General features: G+C 38.1%; 1 protein-coding gene across 4 annotated transcripts in view; it reads right to left on the bottom strand.

Moving 5' to 3' along the window:
- The window catches only part of ASB7 (ankyrin repeat and SOCS box containing 7), a 31,223-nt gene that overhangs the window by 3,891 nt on the left and 5,791 nt on the right, over nt 1-21,541 (bottom strand). For 2 of the 4 annotated variants that reach the window (XR_010475419.1, XR_010475418.1), the window contains exons 3-6: nt 20,790-20,887; nt 16,985-17,244; nt 10,015-10,620; nt 156-360 (exon numbers count right to left, since the gene is read on the bottom strand). Coding sequence is in view for 2 of the 4 variants with exons in the window: in XM_065076713.1 (XP_064932785.1) it covers nt 10,015-10,620; nt 16,985-17,195 (817 nt within the window). In the remaining 2 variants the exon portion in view is untranslated. The remainder of the gene's footprint in view (nt 1-155; nt 361-10,014; nt 10,621-16,984; nt 17,245-20,789; nt 20,888-21,541) is intronic. The other 2 variants (XM_065076713.1, XM_065076712.1) reach the window with 1 other exon arrangement.

Genomic DNA, 21,541 nt, shown 5'->3' with positions numbered 1-21,541 from the left:
AGACAAAAGGAACAAATAGTAAAATGATCACATTTTAAACATACTTTAACGCAGTAAAAATCACAGATGTTTGCTGATTTCTAAGATGATGAAGAAAAGGGCACAGGGAGAGGGAAGGGAAAAATTACAAGAGAAAAAAGGGTGGAAGTTGATACCTTTCTAGTGAACAATAATTCACAGAAATCAAGGTATGAATCCTAAAAGAACACTTTTACATGCATGTAATTTTACTGATGTCAGTGTAAAGTGACATTATCCACGTGAGGATTCCCACGAGGTGGTAACACACACTTAAGCACTGTAGAACAGCATAAATCCTCCAGTTAACTTTTTGTGGGGTTTTTTCTATCCTTGTAACACCTGGGAGGAAAAAAAAACAAACCCTCAGTCTCACTACTTTTGGAACATCAAGACAAAAAGTTCTATGTTCTGCTGTAACAGGACTAGGCAGTATCCTCAGAGAGCAACGCATATGAAAGTTATTCAAGGATCGCATGGCGGAGTTAAAGGTTGTTTTTCCCCATTCTAATGAAAAGACAAAGCCTTCAGGCTTTGGATGCAGCCACAATCCCGTCAAAGAGAAGGAGATGAAAATACACATTAACTGTCGTCCGTAGAGAAGAGGTTTGCTGACATCCCATGAACTCGAGAATTTCTGGCAAGGACTTTCCAAAATAATCAGCTCCTTTTCAAACTCATTCTTAAAAGGAAACTGTTCGAAGTCAAACACATTGAAAAATAGTCCCCCACGCAACATAATGTAAGAAAGGTTAATTTAGTCTTGAATCTGAAAATACCCGGCAATGGATCCCAAAGAAGAAGGAAAGAAAGAGCAGAACAAGAGATGTTGAGAAATCCTGTCCCAAAATACCCTTCCCGCTTCCGCACCGGTGCCTTTGGGCCTTCCTGAACCAGATTGCACACAGATCTGGGGCTTTAATCGCTGTGAATAGCCTGCCCTTTGTAAATCCCTCTCATGTTTTTTGAAGCCATTCATACTTTCAGTATCCAAAACATCCTGTGGCAACAAATTTCACAATCTAATTAGGCGTTGGCTGGAAAAACTACAAAGTACTTGTATTTATTTTAGATCTGCTTCCTGATCGCTTCGTTGCAAACCCACCATTCTTTGAGTTACAAAAAAAATAACGAATAATTGTTCTCACACCAGTCATGACTTTACATACCTTTATATTATTCCCTGTCCTCCACTCACACTTGGTCCCTCTTTTCAAAGCTGAAGACATTTGCTATATTTAATAACTTCCCACTGTGGGAACCACTCCAAATTTCTGACCAAACCAGCTGCCTCTGTACTTTTTCCTCATTCTCTTATACCTATTTTGAAGTTACCCTAATCACATACTGAGGGTGTGCTAGTCAATATTTTGATCATTGACTTAAGTATGTATGGCCCGAAAACAAAAATAAGGCTTACAGAGTCACGGCACCTGATGGCTGCCCAAGTTAAAATACTCGGCACCGTGAACAATGTAGGTGCTTACGCCGGTATCAAGATAATTTGTCGCCAACAGAGCAAATTACTGCAGTCTTTTGTTATCTGTATAATGGTTAGTGGTAGAAGACAGTGCTCGCTTTTGCAATGAAAGGCACGGCGATTTTATTGAGCCGACTGCTTGAAACAATAAATCATTTAAAAAGCAGTAAAAAACAACTAAAGCGACCTTAAATAACAGAAGGAGACGTTTCCCATTAGCTTTCCTGAGCTGCCACCAACTGAGCAGGATGTTTTTGGAGGAGGAGCTGCTGTGGTCCGGGTGGCTTTAGGAAGGACAGTCGGACGCTGTCGGCTCCCTGGGCACAAACCTGTTTGGAGGGGTTTTATCGCCCCAACCAGCCCCAGAGCTGCCCCCGCAGCCCGGCCCTTCTCCATCCTCCTCCTAGTTCAGCAACAAACCTACTGGCTAAAGTGACATTATGAGTTTGACTTTCGTGGTAAGCACAGAGTAAAGAGATGAAACTATTTCCTGTTTTCTACTTCAGGCATTTTGTACACAGTCTCAGTTCCCTCTTAGCAATTTACCACTTTTTTCACCCACATGGGTTTTTCTATAGAAACGGGCTGACAGACAGGTATACACTGGGATTTATCTTAAGCACTAAAATTATCCGAGGTAAGCCAGCAGAAATAATGCATTAAAAGTCTCAGTCTGTTTTAAAGAAATTAGATTTGAAATTCAAGAGCATGAAAATTTGGATTTCCTTCATATAAGTTTAAAATACTTCTATTACACTTATCACCACAGGTCTCTAAACAGCAATTTATCTGTAATTATATCCTTCAGCCATGACTTAGAAGACAGATCATTAAGTTCTGTTGTCCACTGGTGGTTTCTTCTTAGCAATTCTTTTTTCCACCTGAAGGAATGAATTTATACAACTTGGACAACAGCTGAACACTCAAGCTTTGGGGAAAGAAAAGTTACTTTTGGTAAGAAACCAAGCAAAGGAATCTTTATGGTGATATGATATATAGTTCTAATGCTCTAAATATGAAGACAAGCTGAGTTCAGAAAGGATGCACCTTTTCAAAAGTTAACTGCAAATAGTAGCATTAGAGGTTATAGAGGACTACAGATCTGTATCTGTATTTTCTGTAGTACACAATAATACAGCTGTGAGACACTGATTTCTGGTTTCAGAAATTAATGCCTTTTAATTAACATCCTACGGGGTTTTTTTTGAGAACAAAATGAAACAGACAAAATACCCAGAAGAAATTGGTCATCAGTTAATAAAACAAGACCCGATTATCAACTGTATGACATTTTCCCCTGATAAGCCTAAAAATATTTCCTGGGAATGTGTTAACAATGGACATTTCCAGTGTTAAGCACCAGTTGCTACATCTAGTGGCTGTTGGTGTCTTTAGGTCACGCCTTGCAAATTCCAGGGTTATTAATGCATTTGTGATTTATTAGAAACGGTGTCTAGAACACTTACTCATTCTTGGTTGCATCTGAATGAAAAAGAAAAAAAATAAAGGATTACAGAGCCATGTCAGTGAACCTTGGTTTGGCAAATGAAAAATGTTATTAGTAATTTGGCAAAGTACGACAAGTTAAATGATGAATAAAGTTCTGTTTAAAAGCGATTAGGAAGTTGCAACTTCAGTTATATCCCGCATCACAAGTTTGAAAGTTATTTAGGCAAATGAGCTAGAAAGGAAGAGAATTAAGAAAAAAAAAATTAAACGCACCAAAAAGAAAATCGTAAGAGGTAAGATTGACCTAATTACCACCATTATGTAAAAAAGTGATCTAAAAATACTGATCACCTTAAAAAAAGGTAAAGCAGCACGTCCCTGATCGGGTCTCCAAGGGACACCTTGGTGCTGGCGGCCCGGCTGTGGTACAACCCCAGTTACTGCCAGGGCAGAAACACTCACCGCTGCTGGAGAGCCGCAGGTTTGCTAATGTGCTCACCGGAACAACTTACAGACTTCTGTCCATTTACTATGCAAGCTTTATAGCAATAATCAAATAAATTAGGAGTATTAATTACAGGGAAAAAAAAAAAAAAGATGTATAGTTCGCTGTTTGTCTTGCACACCTCGTGCTATGTGCTGTCATGGAAAGCAGAAATTCCCACCAACACGCTTCTTTTGTGCTTCCCCATACATAAAAGTTTCTTTGAAACAGAAGAAATGTAAAACATAGGCTTATAAAATAAAGAGGAATTGCATTTTGAGGCAGCACGTTTCAGTACATATAAAACTTAAACATTTTCCTAACTCGTTTCTTCAACTGCTAATGAAGTAAATTCTTTAGCTTCCCCCCCCTTAAATACTTTATAAGGATTTTACTTAAATAACGAAAACAGCCTTTTCAATTACTATTAATAGATTTGCCTTCTCTAGTAAATGGGAAAAAAAAAATGCATGTTTTAACAGCAAGATATCACAATTAATCCTGAATTTCCACTCCATTCCTTTCATTTTTACAGCTTTGAGATTTTTTTACTTTGGCTATTGTACCTGGAAGTTTGCTCTTCTATCCCAGAGACAGACAAAACTTATATTTAGGATTTACTACCTATACAAAGAACCCTATATCATTGTTACAGCTGCACAGATTATTTAGGCCTGTGCCTACCTGTTTTTCCTATGGAGATCATACTCCCCAAGAAATAAAACACCAACTCACCTAATAGGTCTGTATTTAAGGATCATTAAGGAGTAATATTAGACCTGGTACCTCTGACAAGACTGATTTTTCGGGATTTTCACTGTAAAGGTAGAAAAGGGGAACAGAATCTCTGTCACTTTCCTCCACTGCAGAGACAAGAGCATCCGCGAAAAGCAAAAATCACAAACTGACCTGTTCTGTCACCCAAAAGAAAACTTAGGAGTAACTGAAATCACTACACTTGTAGGCTGTGAGAAGATCCTGTCTGATGTGCTGTTCTACCCACTAAAAAGAATAAATAAAGTACTTTTAAAAGCAAATAGTGTCATTGGTTTGAAGTGGACAGGCAGTTTCTGAAGAAGTTAAAAAAATACCATAAGTGACATATTTCAGAAGCCACCCACAGTTTTCTCTGCAATATTAATATATCTGTCTAGAAAAAATAATTCTACAGAGCTATTTCTCACACTGAGCCTCTGCCTCCCCTGGGAGTTGTGAAAGGCTGGAAACAGTAGCAAGAAACCATTTGGTAGTTTCTTTTTAGCTACAAAGGAAACTTAAAAATAAAAGTTTTGTGAAACGTTAAAAAAAGAGTTGTAAGCAGGCTGACGTATGGCTGGCAGCAGCTCAGTTCCTCTAGAGTATCAAAATAAGTATTTTATATCCACAGCTAACTATTAAATCCATCCTTCATTTCACAACCATGAAGGAACTCGGCTACTGCCAGCAATTAGATTTAGTTATTTTTTTGTTGGCTTTTGGGGGGGGGGGAATTAAAAAAAGATAATTGGACTTATCAACTGGAAACTCACACCCACCAGACGAGAAATACATTGGTGAGGATGCAGAAAGAAACAGGATGACACTTTGAGGATGCGATCGCCTAACACTAGGAGCAGGTCTGACGGTTTAGGAAACGCATCGACTTGTACTCTGTAAAGAACAGCAGAATAACTAGAGATGATCTTCGGTCTCCCAGCAGGCAAAACGCAAGGAAAAACCAGTATCAAGAATCTAAGTCTGAAACACATTAATAGAAGACACACAGGGCTGAATTTAGAGAGAAAGAAAATCAGAGTGTTCACTGAGAATGTGAACAAACTTGAATCACTGCCTAGCTCAATAGGACAGAGAGCTTTTAATTCTTCTCAACTGCATATCATACAAGCTATTTTAAAAGTTTTAATTTTGTGTTCAGTATGCCTCTCAGAATACCTGAGCTTGAAGTATGTTTTCATTCCTCTTTGAAAAATAATTCTCCACAATGAGTTTTAGATGTCTATTAAATTTTGATATATCTGGCATAGAAAATACGTACTGAGGAGGGGTGCATTTTGGACTGAAATTATATATATGGAAAAGAAAAATGTCCGTAAAGTTCAATGTTAAGTATAACAGGTGTATTTCGCAATGAAGTAATGATACTGAGATTTGAATATGCTTGTATAAGATCTTTTTATATTTAACATTTCTAGAAATTCTGTCTTGCTGAAATTGCTGTGGAAATTCAGCTAAGAATTTCAAGACCACATTCATCTGCATTTAGGAGATAGTAAGTAAAATGCTCACAGTTACACTATTTTTACATTATAACAGCGTGCAGCATAGGTCTGCAAATGGGGGGGGTGGCTGTACCTTACAGCCACTTATAAAAAAACATGGTTTTTTCCATTTTTACATAGATATCTTAAAAATCTCTTCCAAAGTACACATGTGTACATAGCTATACAAAAATGGTTGAACTGCTTAATATAGAGAGTCAGCTATGCTGAGCTGGTAGCTACATTTTTCAGTATCATACCAGGCAATTCCGAGTTGAGAGTTAAACAGGTATTTGAAAGGTACCCTCCCTCTTCCTAAAAAGAAGAAAAAAAATGGGGCTGTGTCTTTATAAAGGTATCAAAAAACCATATTGGTCTTTAAAAAACAGGTACCTGCAATCTGCAGAAAGATGATTTAGATGGTATTTGTTTATTACTTATACAGCTAAAGGGAAAACAATGAACTACCCTCTTACCCCAGTTCCCTGCATCACTCTGGATGGCAAAGCAGCCCATGGTCACTAGGGCAAGACTTCCAGTAAAGTTCTTCTATGTTATAATAAACACTAAGATAATCTTTACTCTGAAATTATCCGCATAATAAAATATGTAAGAATCTACTTTATCCACTATGACACTTCCGTATTCAAAGTTTTAACTATGCAGAGACCCTTTTTAAAACATTCTTCCAGTTAAAAAAAAATCTAGCAAAAAGTTTTATATATTTCGCAAAGGGATAGAGACAAGGATCGTGTAAGGATTTCCTTAGCAGGACTTCTGTCTTTCTGCATGTTTACTGTGCAAATTTACAAAATTACACTCTAGTCAAAGATTTGCCCCTTGAAAAATTTTAAAGAGGCATATGGATGAAGTATTTGTAGTTTAACTCATCTGGTGACCTTTAGATCTTGTTCCAAACCTGGAATTAGTTCTCCAGTACCTGTTAACATACACACCACATGATGCTACCTCAGCCGTAGGCATTTGCTCGGTTATTTGCCTCCACAAATTGTCATAGACTCTCTTGTCTCCTACATTATTTGAACAGTGATTAAACTAAATGGGAGCTGTGGGGAGGGGGAAGGGTTCAGGCTTTTTACCTTCCTCTTTTTGAGATTATAAATAAAGTTTAAAGATACTAGAAATTCAATTAAACCTTTAAGTATATTTCTAATATTCTCATTTTTTCCTACCTCCAGCACTCTTTATAAGCTTTAATATTCTCAAAACCCATTCAGCTTCAGCTTCAACATAAATCATTCCATCCAGGGCTGTAATTGCACATGTTAATTCTGTAGGCATATACACTACCAAAAAATTTAAGAATATCTGTCTTCATATACACTACACACATGCATCTATTTTAACTGTGCATTAGTGTACTCCAAGCTTAATCCATTGACACTCCTGAAGAGTTCAGAGCTCATAAAACTGAAACATTACAAGCAAGTGCTCTAAAACAACTCTTCAGATGATCCAAGGTACTGTGCTGTGATGATGAATGTCATTTGGAGTCAGAAATTGTAATACGGATAAGGAAAATGAAAGACATTAACAAAATCACTGAGCAATTTTCATCTTCAATATTGTTTGGTTTGTTTCTTTCCCCCCCCGACAAGGAGACTATTCATCTTTGTCTTATAAAACGGAGATGAGGGGAAATAATATATATACATACGAATAACCATCTAAACACTAAGTCAACACCAGACTCGTGATGAGAAACTTTGTCATTCCTACTTCCAGCTTTGAGCTTAATTACTGAGACACATCTACAGAATATCTTCGTTCCTCTTGGAATTATTCTAGGAGCAAAGGAACCTCTACCTGTGACAGGAAGAATATCAGACCTTGGGGGTCAACCCCCAAAATCCAATATCTCCTCACAGACTCCCAGGGCCAACACTGAGCATTTCGGAGAGCTCTGGTTTCTCACCTGTTATTTACAATCAAGGAGCTGGACTAAAGGCTGTGATTATTACCGAATACAATACCTACCAAAATAAAAAGAAATTCACATACCATATTTTCTGAGGAACTGACACTATGTGAATATATTTTCCAAGTATTAAAAAAAAACCCCAACCAAACAAAAAACCCACACAACAACAAAAAATACTTAAATCTTATAGACTGCTAAACAGTATCCCATTTATATGAAGCACACAACCGCTTTTACTTGAAGACAGACCAGTTTGATAACTTCCATAATTCACCTATATTAATCTTTAAGCTCTAAAATTTTAATCTATTGCAACAGCGAAAACTCATTCCTGTTTTACTATCAAATATACTCTTCAAAACTTCAGATGCATATATAAAACTTACAGCTATGGATTTCTAAAAGCACTTAGTATAATGTTCAAATAAACAAACTAGAAATTCCCATTAAGCTCTATGACCAAGGCACTGTTACCAACAGCAAGAGAGAATTTCAGGAAGACTTCTGTTAAAAGAATTCTCCAAAAATTCTGGTGTTTTTTTTTCTAGTAAATAAATATTGCAATATACTCAGAAACAAGATTCCTCCCTGAAGTGCTACAGCGTGAGATCTCAGCAATTCCCCATACATAGCCTGATCTCACTGGGAACTCCGCTACCAGAATTCCAGCTTGCTCTCTACACCATCTTATTAAACTGATTATTCACAAAACCCATGGATGACAGTGTTTGGCGATTTATAATAAGGGCAGCAGAGTCTGTTTATAGCTGTTTATAAACATATATTCATAATAATTTTGCCCAGAGGCACAAAGCTGAAATGTTTTTGTCAGCCCACCCTGCTTTCCCAGCTCTCCATCAGCACAAAACTGGAATATTTCCCACACTGTTACATTAGCCACAAATTTAAGCTGCTTTATTTATAGCAGAATTTACTTCTCAGTGTTAAATCCTTAAGGTATGGAATCTACAACCTGAAAGTAAGGTACAGTCCCAGTTTCCAAATTCCTAAATTAGTCTTTAGACATTGAGGAAACACTTTGAGCAGTTTAAGCCTTTGTGCTTATCGGGATGTCCCGAGACTGCAAAAAACTGCAAGTTTGGATATTACACAATCTGTTAATAACCCTGAAGGTGCTACTATATAGTGAGAGGCTCCCAAAAAGGAAACCAGTAAGAGACGCATTTGAATGAGAAGGGGCAGGCAAATCAACCCAAAATCTGTTAGTTGCTTGTATTTCTTATAATCAACTTCTGCCTTTCCAAAAATTCCCTTTAGATTTCAAATAAAGGCAAAAATACCACCACAAATCATGAAGACAAAAACGAAACTCCAAACGCTTTTTTGTCAGCTACTGACAACAGGTCTCAGCTGATTCACCCCCAGCCCACATTAAATATCAGTTTCTTTGCAGAGTATACAGTGTGCTTAATTCTCATTAAAAACTAACACATCCAAAAAAAGAACTATAGGAGGAAAAGGGATATATGAAATATCCCATCATCTGCAGCACAGAAATCATCCCAGTTGGATGATAATTTATAAAGCCATCTTAACATGTTTGAATTAAAGTCCTGCTAATTGCTGATCAGCAACTTCTAAATATTTTGAGCAATACTGTAATTACGAAACATTGTGACAGCGTTCAGTGTTGAATGAGAGAGGAAGAGAAAACTTTCAGTAGATCTACTATACCAAAAACTGATAATCAAGAGTGACCAGAATATTAGGAACTTAAAACTCTTTTTAAATATCAGAAGTCATGATGAGGTAAAATCTCTTTCATATTTCCAAGATATCAACAAAATCAAATCAAAGCTACACAGCACATGAAACCCCTTCAAGCTGCATGGCTGAACTATGGCATTTTGTTGTCTGGTGCAGGGGAGAGAGAGAAAGAGAATGTAGGAGAACACAAAGCAGCAGCGAAACCTCTTTTCTGCCCTAGCCATAGTGCCAGATGAAAGGGCCAGCAACTGTGGAGTAATATGCATGATGATTAAAAAGAGCAAGAGACACTAAAACAGAAAACCTCACAAACAACAAAACAAAACCCCCAAACCCAAGCACCTTATGTGCTAAGGCCATTAATGAGATTTTTACAGTTTGCTTTTTTTTAAAAAAAAAAAAAACAAAAAACAAAAAACAATGCTTCCTGTAGCTATTTAAACAAAACTGATTTAAACAAAATATACTTAGCATTAGCACCTTTGCAGAGTAAGAGATTCCCAGTATCACAATCCCTTCACCTTCCCAGAAACTTTCTAGTGCGTTTAAATAGCACCAAGGGGCAGAGAGGAAGCATTTTTTTTTCTGGGGCTAAATTCAAAGGCGGCTTTTAAAGGACATTGTATCCTACGATTAACTTCTCTTACATACATACTTGTCACTTCTTGTAAGAAATCCAGACAGGGTCGGCTACTTCCAGAAATACTTATTGAAACAGCCAGTGGGGTCTGTCCTTCATAGTTCCTTGTGTTAGTGTCTGCTCCGTAATTATACAACATTTGTGCACAAAGCACATCATCTCTAAGCGCAGACAAGTGTAAGGGTGTCTGTCCATCTTCCAAGCGACCCAAGTTCGTATCCGCCCCTCTCTGAAGGAACATTCGGCAGTAAGAGTGATTGCTTTTGATCACAGCGTATCGTAACAGGAAACCATTTTGAATGTCGATGTTGGCGTTGTGATCCAGCAGGATTTTCACGCAGCTTGACCTCTCGCGGATAATGGCCAGCTGGAGCGGGGTGGTACCTTTATCGCTGAGCGGATCAACCTCAGCCTTGAACTCCAACAGGAGCCTGACAAACGAGTCTCGGCCATAGTGGGCTGCTACATGGAGGGGAGTCCAACCATCGTTGCTTTTCGCGTTAATAATGTCACTTCTATATTCAGATTCCAACATCAAGCGCGCAATCCTCGCTCGGCCATGCATGGCTGCGTAATGCAGAGCGGTGAAGCCTCCAATTAAGTCCTTAACTGTGGGATCAGCTGAAGTTAAAATAAAATTAAAAAATAATTAGAAGGCATTACAGTAATCCAATGCTGAAAAAAAAAATATATAATCACACAGTTGAATGTTAGTCTTTTCAGGCATCGCATGACGGGATTTTTTGTACTCCAAACTAATCCTTGCTTTCAGGAACAGGCCATTTTTAAGAAAAAGTTAAATCATATTTAAGAAAGAGTTAAACAAAAAAAGACTTTTTCTTTCATATATGTATCCATTTGACAAATAGGTTTCTACATCTTCTCTTAAGCTAATTACTCAAATCTCTGTCCATCCAGTTTCCCTCCAGCTCTACAACATTACATTTCTTTCTCAACATTCAACTTTTTTATTTTCCCTTGTGTTGTTTCTTGTTCTTAAAAAGAAGCATGTGTAGAAACATCTGCTGTCCCAACTTGCGGATGTTTTGTGGTCTGGCAGCATTGTATTGTTTTTAGGGTGTAATACTGTATTAGGTAAAATGTTTCTCTGTGGTCTGCAGGATTTCCAAAGCATGTAAGATATATGTTATTTTAGATTATCTTGATAAAGTCTGTTTTTTATAGATGATGAATCTGTTCTGAATTTGTAGTTTGACAAAAATTTAAGATTTTACAAGAATGTAAGCATCTACTTTGGAGTCAGGAAAAATGTTCGTGCAGAGTACAAGTGATTACACACATTATATCCCCCCCCAACACAGCATAAAAACCTCAGTCAGACTTATGAAATTAAAAATTAAAATAAACAAATTAATTTACTTAATTTCCTCAATACACCCAGACTTCTAAAGCAAGTAACTATTCCCATGTACCAAATTAATTACCGAAGGAGAGGCGCCTGCCTCGTTACCGTTTCCCAGCTAGAGAACAAGCCAGGCCGTGAGGTTTCTCCTTCCACCACCCGTAGATGTTGCCTGTCAGTTGCTAAAAGGAACAAACTACAGTTTGGAAGTTTGAGGCACTTTTCTGATTCTCTGGTAAAGAGAGATACTACCTGGACAAGACACTAACCTCACATTGACAGGTTTTCAATTAAAAAAAATAAAGTACAAAAAAACATTTTCACAGAAGTTGTATCTACTGCAACAACTGCTGGGGTGTATCCTTCAGTTGCTTGTGTCGTCTGCTCTGTAATCACACAAGTTTTGTGCACAAAACACATCATCTCTACATGCACACATGCATAAGGGTGTCTGTCCACCTTCCACAACCTTGACAGCCCCATCCTTGCATCCTGGCATGCTGAATTCTTTGTAATTACCACATCTATACATACTGTGTTTAGAAGGAAAGTAGCAGTGGACTACAGTACAGGATACAGCTGCAAAGGGGATCCAGCAACTTCAGATTTTTTTTAAATTTGAAGTGAAGACTGAGGAAAACAAACAAAAACATCCAACACACAAACTAATGCAGCCTGACTACACAGAGAAATAAAATGTGAGAATTGCCCGTATAGTACAGAATAGGAAGCTAGAAATAACAAGGAAAGACTAAGGAAAGTTCAGTCCCTTGGCAGCGACAGCCTTCCTAGCCGTCAGTGAAAAGCAGGAGTTTCAGCGCTCCGTAGAGTTACACTAACCTGAGTTAAAGTAATTGCCAAAGTATCCACAGGTTGGCAGGAAAATGAAGTCGGTGACTGAAAAGGTGGTTCCTAACCTGCACTGTGAGGATGTCCAAAATACAGCGAAGAATCAGTACAATCCACTAAGTCATTAAAGATAAAGATAATATTTCAAAGTGATGTTTGCTGCTCCCACGGTCTCCTTCTTCGCACTGCTCAGACTACTCTAGATCATGTCCTGACTGGCGATAAACAAAGGGAGTAGCACAAGCATGGGAATTAAGATGCAGAGGGATGATACGTTCCGAGAGGCAGAATTAGGGAGAAAGATGGATTCAATGGAAAGGAGACAGCAACAGCCAGGGCCATTTTCCACAAAAAAAGTTTTTAAAAAATGAAATAATTTCACATTGTGCCTTCTCTCTCCCATGCTGCATAGGACACGTAAGTCCATTTCCAGCCCCCAACTGAGATACAGGACACCGCTGCCAGCCTTTTAGCCTGTGCTGTTTCCAGATTCAATCAGGTATGTGCCAGCTTTTCTGTGTGCATATATGCATTTTTATACAAGTTGTTGTAATCTAAACCCAACAATTTACTTGCAAAAGAAGGATGCTCTTTACCTACAGTTTTAAGTACCTTTCCACGCCTTCCTTACTCCCATAAATTCACTGCTTTTGATCACTAAAAAAAAGAAATACTAAGTCATGTAAGAGAAGTGTCTCAATAAGAACAGGAAAATAAGATTCACTCTGGAAACAAAGCAACACAAACAACTAACCTTCCAAAAATAAACATGGTAGCAAAGCCTCATGATAAAAATATTGTAATTCCCATTAAAATAATGGGCTTCCAGTGAGCTAATAGTACCAGTTTCCCCCTTGATCAAGGAAACAATCTTCAAAAGACCAAAACATTGTCTGTTACTATTCAGTCGATGTTTTGCTGCCATCTTCTGGAAAACTTGAAAACTTCACAAAGACTTTTAGTAGAAGTTCGACCTGCATTACGTTGCATATAATTTCCATCTGTTTAGTCCCCATGTTCGCAGAAGTAATGCTACATAGCTGATGTTGCCTTAAGAATCTAGGCTGTTGTGGGGTTTTGGTTGGTTTGTTTTTTAAAACGCTTCAGTATTGGTATCATGCTGTCAAGTCCATCTTTTCCCTTGGAGCACAAGCAAGGCAAAAAGAATCATGAGAGAATTCTCTTACCTTTCAGATTCTGCAGAGACAAAAAAAATAGTACCTGGTACAATCTTATTTAACTAGGAAGGGATGAAGCCAGCACTTGCCAGCATTTCTTTATCTTGCCTCCATCCTAACTGTCAAACAATTATAGTTGTTTTTTTTCAAGCTTCCCATTAATTTGGGGAGAGCATAACCTAGAAATAAGAACAGCTGCACTTGGTCACTTCTAATGTTCTTAAATACAAGGCATTATACAGCGATAAAAACCTTTAACTGCCTATGAAGGGTACCAAATTACTGCAATCCAGTTCACTTGAGACTGAAAATCTGCAACACAGTGACATCTTCATTAGGTCACTCTGTCACAGTGTAACTTGGGAGGCCAAGAAAACATGGTTCTGGTTCCATAAATTACCTCTTATTTCAAGCTTCCTTCCCCCAACTTGGGCTTCATTCTCACCACAAGGTTTAGAAACATTGCTACATCGGGGTTCTCTTCCAAATTTTCTAGGACAACATTCAGACACAGAAATGCTTCATGAGCTGGTTTAGGGGAGGATGAGCACTTGGCATTTTATATGGTTTCTCCCGGATTCTGTGTGACCTTACTAAAGTTTAGATACTTTCTAGCAAAGACTAAAAATAAATAAATCTGTTTGGCTACTTCCTTTTATTACTTTTCAATTTCTAGGAGCTTTAGTGAATCATTAATATGAGTAACCAGAAGCTGTCCTGTGCAACTAGTATTGAGAGGATATTGCCAAGGTACAGCCAACAACTACATACTTTTGAAGACTTTAACTACTTGTAACTTAAACAGCAGTAGTTGGGGGTTAATAAAAACATATTTCTTGTCCTATATGGGATTGTCTGTCTCAATATGTTATTTTGAAAGCGAAAAAAGTACACTGAAGGGAAAAAAAAAAGGCTTGTTAGGCAAAAATCCAAGATTACTGGAAACCACACTCCCTATTTTTGTGTTGCTTTCCTGTTCGGCTTTGTGACTCTAGATTGTTTCTATGGATGGAAAGAGCTGACTTTATAGAACATACACTTCATTAAAATGATATAAAAATACACTAAGAAAGTCTAATTCGCTATTTTTCATTAAAACTGAGTTTCTCCATGGTTCTGATCACCTTCCTGCATTTCATTACTTGCTAAAGAGTATTTATTATCTGACCTACCACCTCTGTATCTAGTTGGTATTTCTGCTGGCTTCATCCTTTAGTCCGGACTGGTTTTTAAATGCATTTCCCCCATTTATCTGTGTCTCCTTGCCCAGCAGATAATGAAAAGCTTCCTTGTGTTCTACCACCTCCATTCAAATCAGCTGACCTGCAGGCACAACGCTGTCCTCGCCTCTTCTCTTTGCTGGTGAGCAATGATGGAAGAGAAGATAAAAAGCAAAAGCAGGAGGCAGCCAGGTCACAACTCCCATAAGAACCTACCTTTGATCTCCAGGTCAGTGACCAGATCCCTTCTCAGCCTCTACCAGCCAAACTCCATCCCACTACCGTTCAAGACTACACTGGTTACCTCCCAGCAGCTTAGATTTGAGTCACAGCACTTCATCCTCAGCAACAACCCAGTTCAGTTTTCTCATTCCTGTACTATGACAATATTTCCAGCTCTCCTAGGCTTCATCATCCCTCTAGACATCCCTAACTATGACTAGTTGCTCCTTATTCCCCACTAACATCTCAGTTCCTTCCTTCCTCCAGAACTCTGTTCGTTCCCTCTCACTATCTTCTTTATTATTGCTATATATAGTCAGTTCAATACTCTGTTTACCATAAGATTCACACCAGAAAATGACTTTTTTACTTCACTCCAGTACCATTTTGGTCCACAGGGATTAAGCTCCAACACTTCTTGAGAGGGAGGAAGGTGGAGATTGTGTGAAGGCAGACACAAGCCCCTCTCTAACGAGGCAGGCATGATTAACTCTGCTTTTAAGAGTCAGCTCATTCGCTGCTTAATAGCTCATTTGCAACATTATTATGTTTTAAATACTTGTTATCTTTTATGCCTGTGTTTTGAAGGAAAACAGGGCAAGGCACAAAACGGTGCCAATTTTCTGAAGCGAGACCCAGCTCCAGGAAAGCTGCCGTAGATGACTAACCCTCACACTATTTGTTACTCAACTTTCTTGTCCTGGTGATTAAACGCTGTACTGCTTCCAGAACAAGGATGTTTCATTACAGGAGGTTTTCACGAGGCATCAGATTCAGCTGGTGCTTCATATAGAAAAGAGTAACAATAAAAATAAAAAAGCACTGCATCAGCAGCTATTTCATATCAAAACCTATGCAATGAAAGCACATAGAAACACATAAGGGGTTTTTTTTGCAGATCATCTTCAAGTCTGAATTAAAACCAATATACTTCAAGAGCTGCAGCCTAAAAATTTTGAATTTTTCAACTGAAGGCTTGATATTATCCACTTATACTACACTTTAAAAGTAGAATTTAAAGTTATTTATCAGTGCAATTTAGTAGCTTTGCCCCCGCTTCCAATTAGGACATGAGGGTTCGCGAATACTATGTGGTTAGAACCTGCAGTAGGTAAAACAACAGGGCCCAGATGTTCAGGCTGTATTTCAATACTGCTCTTAAGGAACGTATCACTAATTGTGCAAATACCACAGCCTATTAATGCCATACAATTTTAAGGGTGATCCATACATGTGACAAATACTGTGATACACATAAGGGGCCCATATGGTCTCATATGTAAAGCATCAGAAAGATAATTTCAGTTTCCCTGGGACTGAAAACATCATAGTTCATGTTTCATTTGATAAGAATAGCGCTAGAATGGAGGATGCTGTTCTTTAAGAGCACTAACCAGAATGTGGAGAACACCTACTGATTTTTATTTTTCCTCTCCAGTACCACATTAGAAGATTAACACTATCTATTTCTAAAACTTTTAAGTGGTCTTGAAAGAAGACAGAGCAAAAAGAAACTCTGACTGTACCATTTAAGGGGCAATAATCATCACCCAAGCAAGTCCATCACTTCAGCCAACGAAACTCAAGCGGTTCTTGAAATCAAGCTTCACTGTGGATGGATGCAGGAGAGGTGCAAACTCAACTGGACCAGCTGACACTAAAGTCCTTTCACAAAAAGTACTGTTTTAATGAAGTTTAGCAGACTGTATTAAAGCCTGCATGGAAACTTGGTCTTCAAGATGACTTGTTAACTCACCTGAGAGTTATGAAATGAACTTCCCTAGTATTTCAATTCAAGGACCTGCATTCCTCTAATAATACCACAAACGGAAGAAAAAAAAAGCCTATAATGAGTATATTCAATTTTAGGAGTCTTTCTGCCCTATTTTCATAATGCTTATTCATTCTTTTAACAATTCCTAAATAGTTCTGAAAAAAAAAAAAAAAAAAGGAGTAAGATATTAAGATATAAAGTTAAACTATTCCCTCATTCACAGAGTGTGCAACAAAAGGAAACAGAGATGCAGTACAACTCCAGAGAAAGAAAAAAAAAGGCAGTCTGACACCTAATCAGTGCTGGAAAGCCCTGTAATGGAAATTAGGATAGAAAATTGTGAGACAGGCAGCAAGATTTTTCTCTCTAGGCAACTCACCTCCATGTTCAAGAAAAACACGGACGCATCTCTCTTTCCCTCTTGCTGCAGAGAAATGAAGCAAGGTCCAGCCATTGGCATCTCGACCGTTTGGAGAATACCCTTGCTCCAGCATCTTGCGCACGGTGTGAACATCGCCAGCAGCCACTGCAGCCTGAATCTGCAACTCTTCCTGTAGCTCAGGGTTTCTCCGACAGTGATGGTGTAACATCCTAGCTGAATCTGGGTTTACAGAAGCGTCATGAGGTCACACTAGTCACCTTGAATCAATGTAAAGCATGAAGAAATTAGGATTGAGACCAGGAACGAGATATCTAGGAAAAAGAAAGAGGTATCTAGAAAAACAAGTCAGCACTAATGAAAAGCAATGCTAAGATTTACTCTCTATATGCAGAGAAGGCATAGTATACAAAGAATAAAAACCAGACACTCTCACTGTTACCAGCAAAATCGTACTACACGGTTCACATCACTGAAGTGCAAGAGAAAAGGACACTTACATGTTAAAAATAGTAAACATTTTCTTGAGAAATGACAGCAAACCATCCACAATTAAAGCATCTAAGCAATACGCCAAAAGAAATCTCCAGAAACAAACATTCATCGAAAAAATCACAGCATGGTTAATATCACTAACTCCAAAGATACAGGTTAAACAGATGATCTAAGCTGTTGCATGAACCAGCACTTCATTGCTAGAGGAACTGAACTATGATATTCTGTGGGAATGGCAGGATGTGCAGTTCCAGCTAAAGGGCCTTGGACAGGTTATACAGAAGTTTGTTTTTATGAGTGTAAGAAGTGATTGCCCAGGCCAGCGAGAATGATATCTCAGGTCAGAAAACCGCCCCCCTATGTATGATGTTTGAATGTTTGACCTGGGTGCATGAATGAGTGGGTCAGAACGCCACCCACAAGATATGCATGGGAATGTGACTGAAAACAGTCACAACATGAGTGTGGTGTGTTTGGAATAATGTCCAGGCCTATATCTGTAAACCTATAAATTGAGAACTGTTAATAGAAGTGAGCTCAACCTAGCTCAGCTCTCTGCTCTGCCCAGCTCTGCACTCCTTCCTGAACAAGATCTCTGCCTGTGTGTGCAGCTTTGTCTGTGTCCCGGTGTCCATTGCTCCTCATCGCTGCAATATTCTATTTTTTTCTTAGAAAAGCATCACCTCTTAGCTTCAGTGAAAATATTTTCATCTTGCCAATATAATCTTTTTCCGTGACCTACCGCACGTGAGCTTTAGTAACACTGATGTTCAAACTGAAAATATTGTCTGTATTTTGGCTTCCAGACTGCTTTATAAATACATGAAGACTGCAAAGAACCTTAATATTTCTAAGATCAAACACAATGATAATACACGAGGCCTGAAAACATGTAAGTGCAGTTAATATAGCCCTCTCAAACACCAGAATAATTCAGTTTATAATTACTTTAATACAGTACAGGAGAGAGCTGGGCCAAAAGGCTATCTAAAATATCCACTGTAAAAGAGCCTAGACATGGGGAAAGAAAGAAGGACTATATTCCACGCCCTGTTTGAAAAGTACTCATCCACAGATCTACTTACTACCCAGCAAGCAGAGGAAAAAAAAATACAGGTATTTCGGGATTTCTTCCATAATCTGTTAAGTGTTTACATTTTCACATACATCGGGTAAAATAACCCATTAACAGGTATTCCTAGAATAGAAATGAGTATCGGAAGAGAATAAAAGCAGGATATTAGAAAGGTAGTGCTGAGCAATAGGAGCCTCAGAAAATATTAAGAAGCTGTTACGATGGTTATTAACACAGAACTAGAAGATAAAAAAAGAGAAAGAAAAAATTATTTAGGCTCCTGTAAAGTTAATCAAGATCAAGGTACAAAGGAAAGTTCTAAAGAAAATAATGAATTTTAAGCAAAACTTAAAATTCACAGCAACCTTGTTTTATTAGGATGCCAACCCACAACACCACCTAAACCTTCTTTTATGTAAATATCATATGCATCTCCAGATCTTCATGATTCATAGGTCATTCAAGAGACTTTCCAATCAGCTCCCTATATCCCACTGGGCACTTATTTTCCTGTGATCCAGATATACACACAGACAAGAGAAAAGTGAAAACATCAATCACTGCCATCTTTCCAGATAAAGGCATCACTATCTATTCTCTCTTCTACAACCAAGTTGTGCCCATTGCGAAGAAGTTATTTATCTGCTTCTTGGAGAGATATAAGCTCATAACTAACAGGTACAGCTACAATGACCCTACTTACACTGCAAATATGGAAATTACATTCTGCAAATCCCTGTCTTTGACATTTATAAAAGTGCTTCAACTTACCACATATGGCAAAAAAAAAAAAAAAATCACTATTTCAGCATAGGGTTATGAAAGAAGACTTTTTAGCTCAATAGGTTCTACATGGCTTAGTTACTGACTTTGTTTTGTTTTATAGTACAAACTCCATTAACTGACACCAGAAGAAAAGGGGATTTACAAAGCAGCAACTGCTAACTCAATAGTTCAGCTTTTGCAGCATATTCCAAAATCAAACTTGGTTAATCTGGTGACAAGGGAAGTATTTCTACTGCCTCTAATAAGCTTTCGCTAAGCTCTTTTCTAAACTCCAATTAGCACTTTGGAACATGCTCACCTGTAAGACAGCAAGCTTGACTTCAATCTGGATCACACCACTAATAGTACTGATAATGAAATCTCAACTACAAGAAAAAGATCTTTATTTGGATTTACAGGTGAAAACTGATAGTAAAATCTGGTTGATAATAAGAATGAGTCAGGGAGAGCTTCTTAAAAAAGACCCAAACTAAGTGTGTCCCTTTAGCCCTCCTTTCTGAATGTGTACAAAAACAAGATATGAAAACTCCTATCTCAAACTGAGAATATCTGATCAAAAGTTAATATAAACAAACTTTCTATTGCCAGTTTTACAACCCCTTCTTGTCAAGGACTAACACTTGTAAGATCTCACGTGATCCTGAAAATTAAAGTCAAACTAGTTGCTCAAAATGCTACAGAAAGAGACAGGGTGACTAAACAGACCAAAGAGAAATGGGATTTCTCATTTAAGGGGACAGCAAACACCTATGAAGAGAGTTGGTTAAGAAAAAGCAAAGCTCTTGATATCACACTTCTCAGCTGGTGGGTATATTTGTAACGTAGCATTATAAAAAGTTGGCACTGGCCCCATTTGTTGCATGTGACTAGCAGAGCTTATTCAAATGAGCTGGTACTAAAGTATATAAGTACTAAAACACACAAAGCAGAAGATGAAGTCAGGCATAAGCAGCTCCTTTTATCACTTGCACAGTTTCTGTAAATATCTACTCTTCCATCTCATCCCTATGGCAAGCAATGAAATTCAAATTACAAGAATACTTAACCGCAACATTAAAGGTTTCAGGATAGTTCTAGGTACACACCAGCTTTGCAAACATTTTTACTTCTGCTCCACAGATCAGTTAAAATTCCTGTTTACAAATCCCCACTTACACCATCAATCTTTGAAGAAGGAAGAATACCAGAAGTCATTAGCCATTTGGCACTTAATATTTAATGTTTTGCAACTGTAATCAATCTCATTCAGAACACAGTATGCATTTGGATTGCTACATACTGCCTTTCTTCATGCAAGCAAAAAACAGAAGTGAAGCAGAGGAGGGAAAAATGTACCTATACATTCTTGGTCATAATGACTGTATAGTGCTATGAAAATGGAGGACAATAACAACTACTTAATTGATTTTGCAAGTACCACAGGTTAAACTCAATGTGTTCTTGAATTACCTTGTAAGAGGCTGTCACTCTTTGATGGATGTCCCACTCTTCATTGCCTGCACTATTCATAATCTTGTGCGCCCATGTGTGTCAAAACCTGCTGTCCCCTGAAAAAAAGAGATTTATTATTAGTTGCAAAGAGTTAAAGTGGGAGGTCTACTTACTTTTACTTTGCACCTGTGCTAGAATGCTACTTTTTAACATCATTATGCCACAAAAAGCCCTGAACTGTGTTTTCTTTCATTATCCAACAGTTCTCCAGAGTTTGGGTGAGGAGAAACAGTCTAAATTCTTCTCAAAGGATTAGGTATCTCTGTTCCTGCCATGGAACAAGAATGGATGCAGAGGTTACAGTAGATATTTGTGTCTGACTGTTCAACATTTCCCTGTGGGAGTCCGATGACAGGAAAAACCTTTGGGATCCATTTAGTGTCTCCCCACACATTTTTGTGGGGTTTTTTATTTGTTTGACTGGGTGTTGGTTTTGGTTTTTTTGGAGGGGAAGGGGGGTGTGTGTTTTTTTTTCTTCTTGTTTGTTTTGTTTTTTAAAATCTCCATGATATCTCAGCTTCCCTAAAGAACAAAACCTGACAACATGAGCATTAACTTCTCTGTCCCTCAACTGGACTTCTAGTGTCACCAGTCATCTCCCCCTCACATGAGGCATCAAACACACACCGCATTTCATGATCAGGTAGAGATACCTCCATACTAAAAGCGATACCACCACCTCAAAAATCTCTAGCCTTTCCTTCATATAT

The sequence above is a fragment of the Columba livia genome, chromosome 11 (assembly GCF_036013475.1).
Source record: "Columba livia isolate bColLiv1 breed racing homer chromosome 11, bColLiv1.pat.W.v2, whole genome shotgun sequence".
Classification (NCBI taxonomy): Eukaryota; Metazoa; Chordata; class Aves; order Columbiformes; family Columbidae; genus Columba; species Columba livia.
This window is presented reverse-complemented; position numbering and strand designations above follow the sequence as displayed.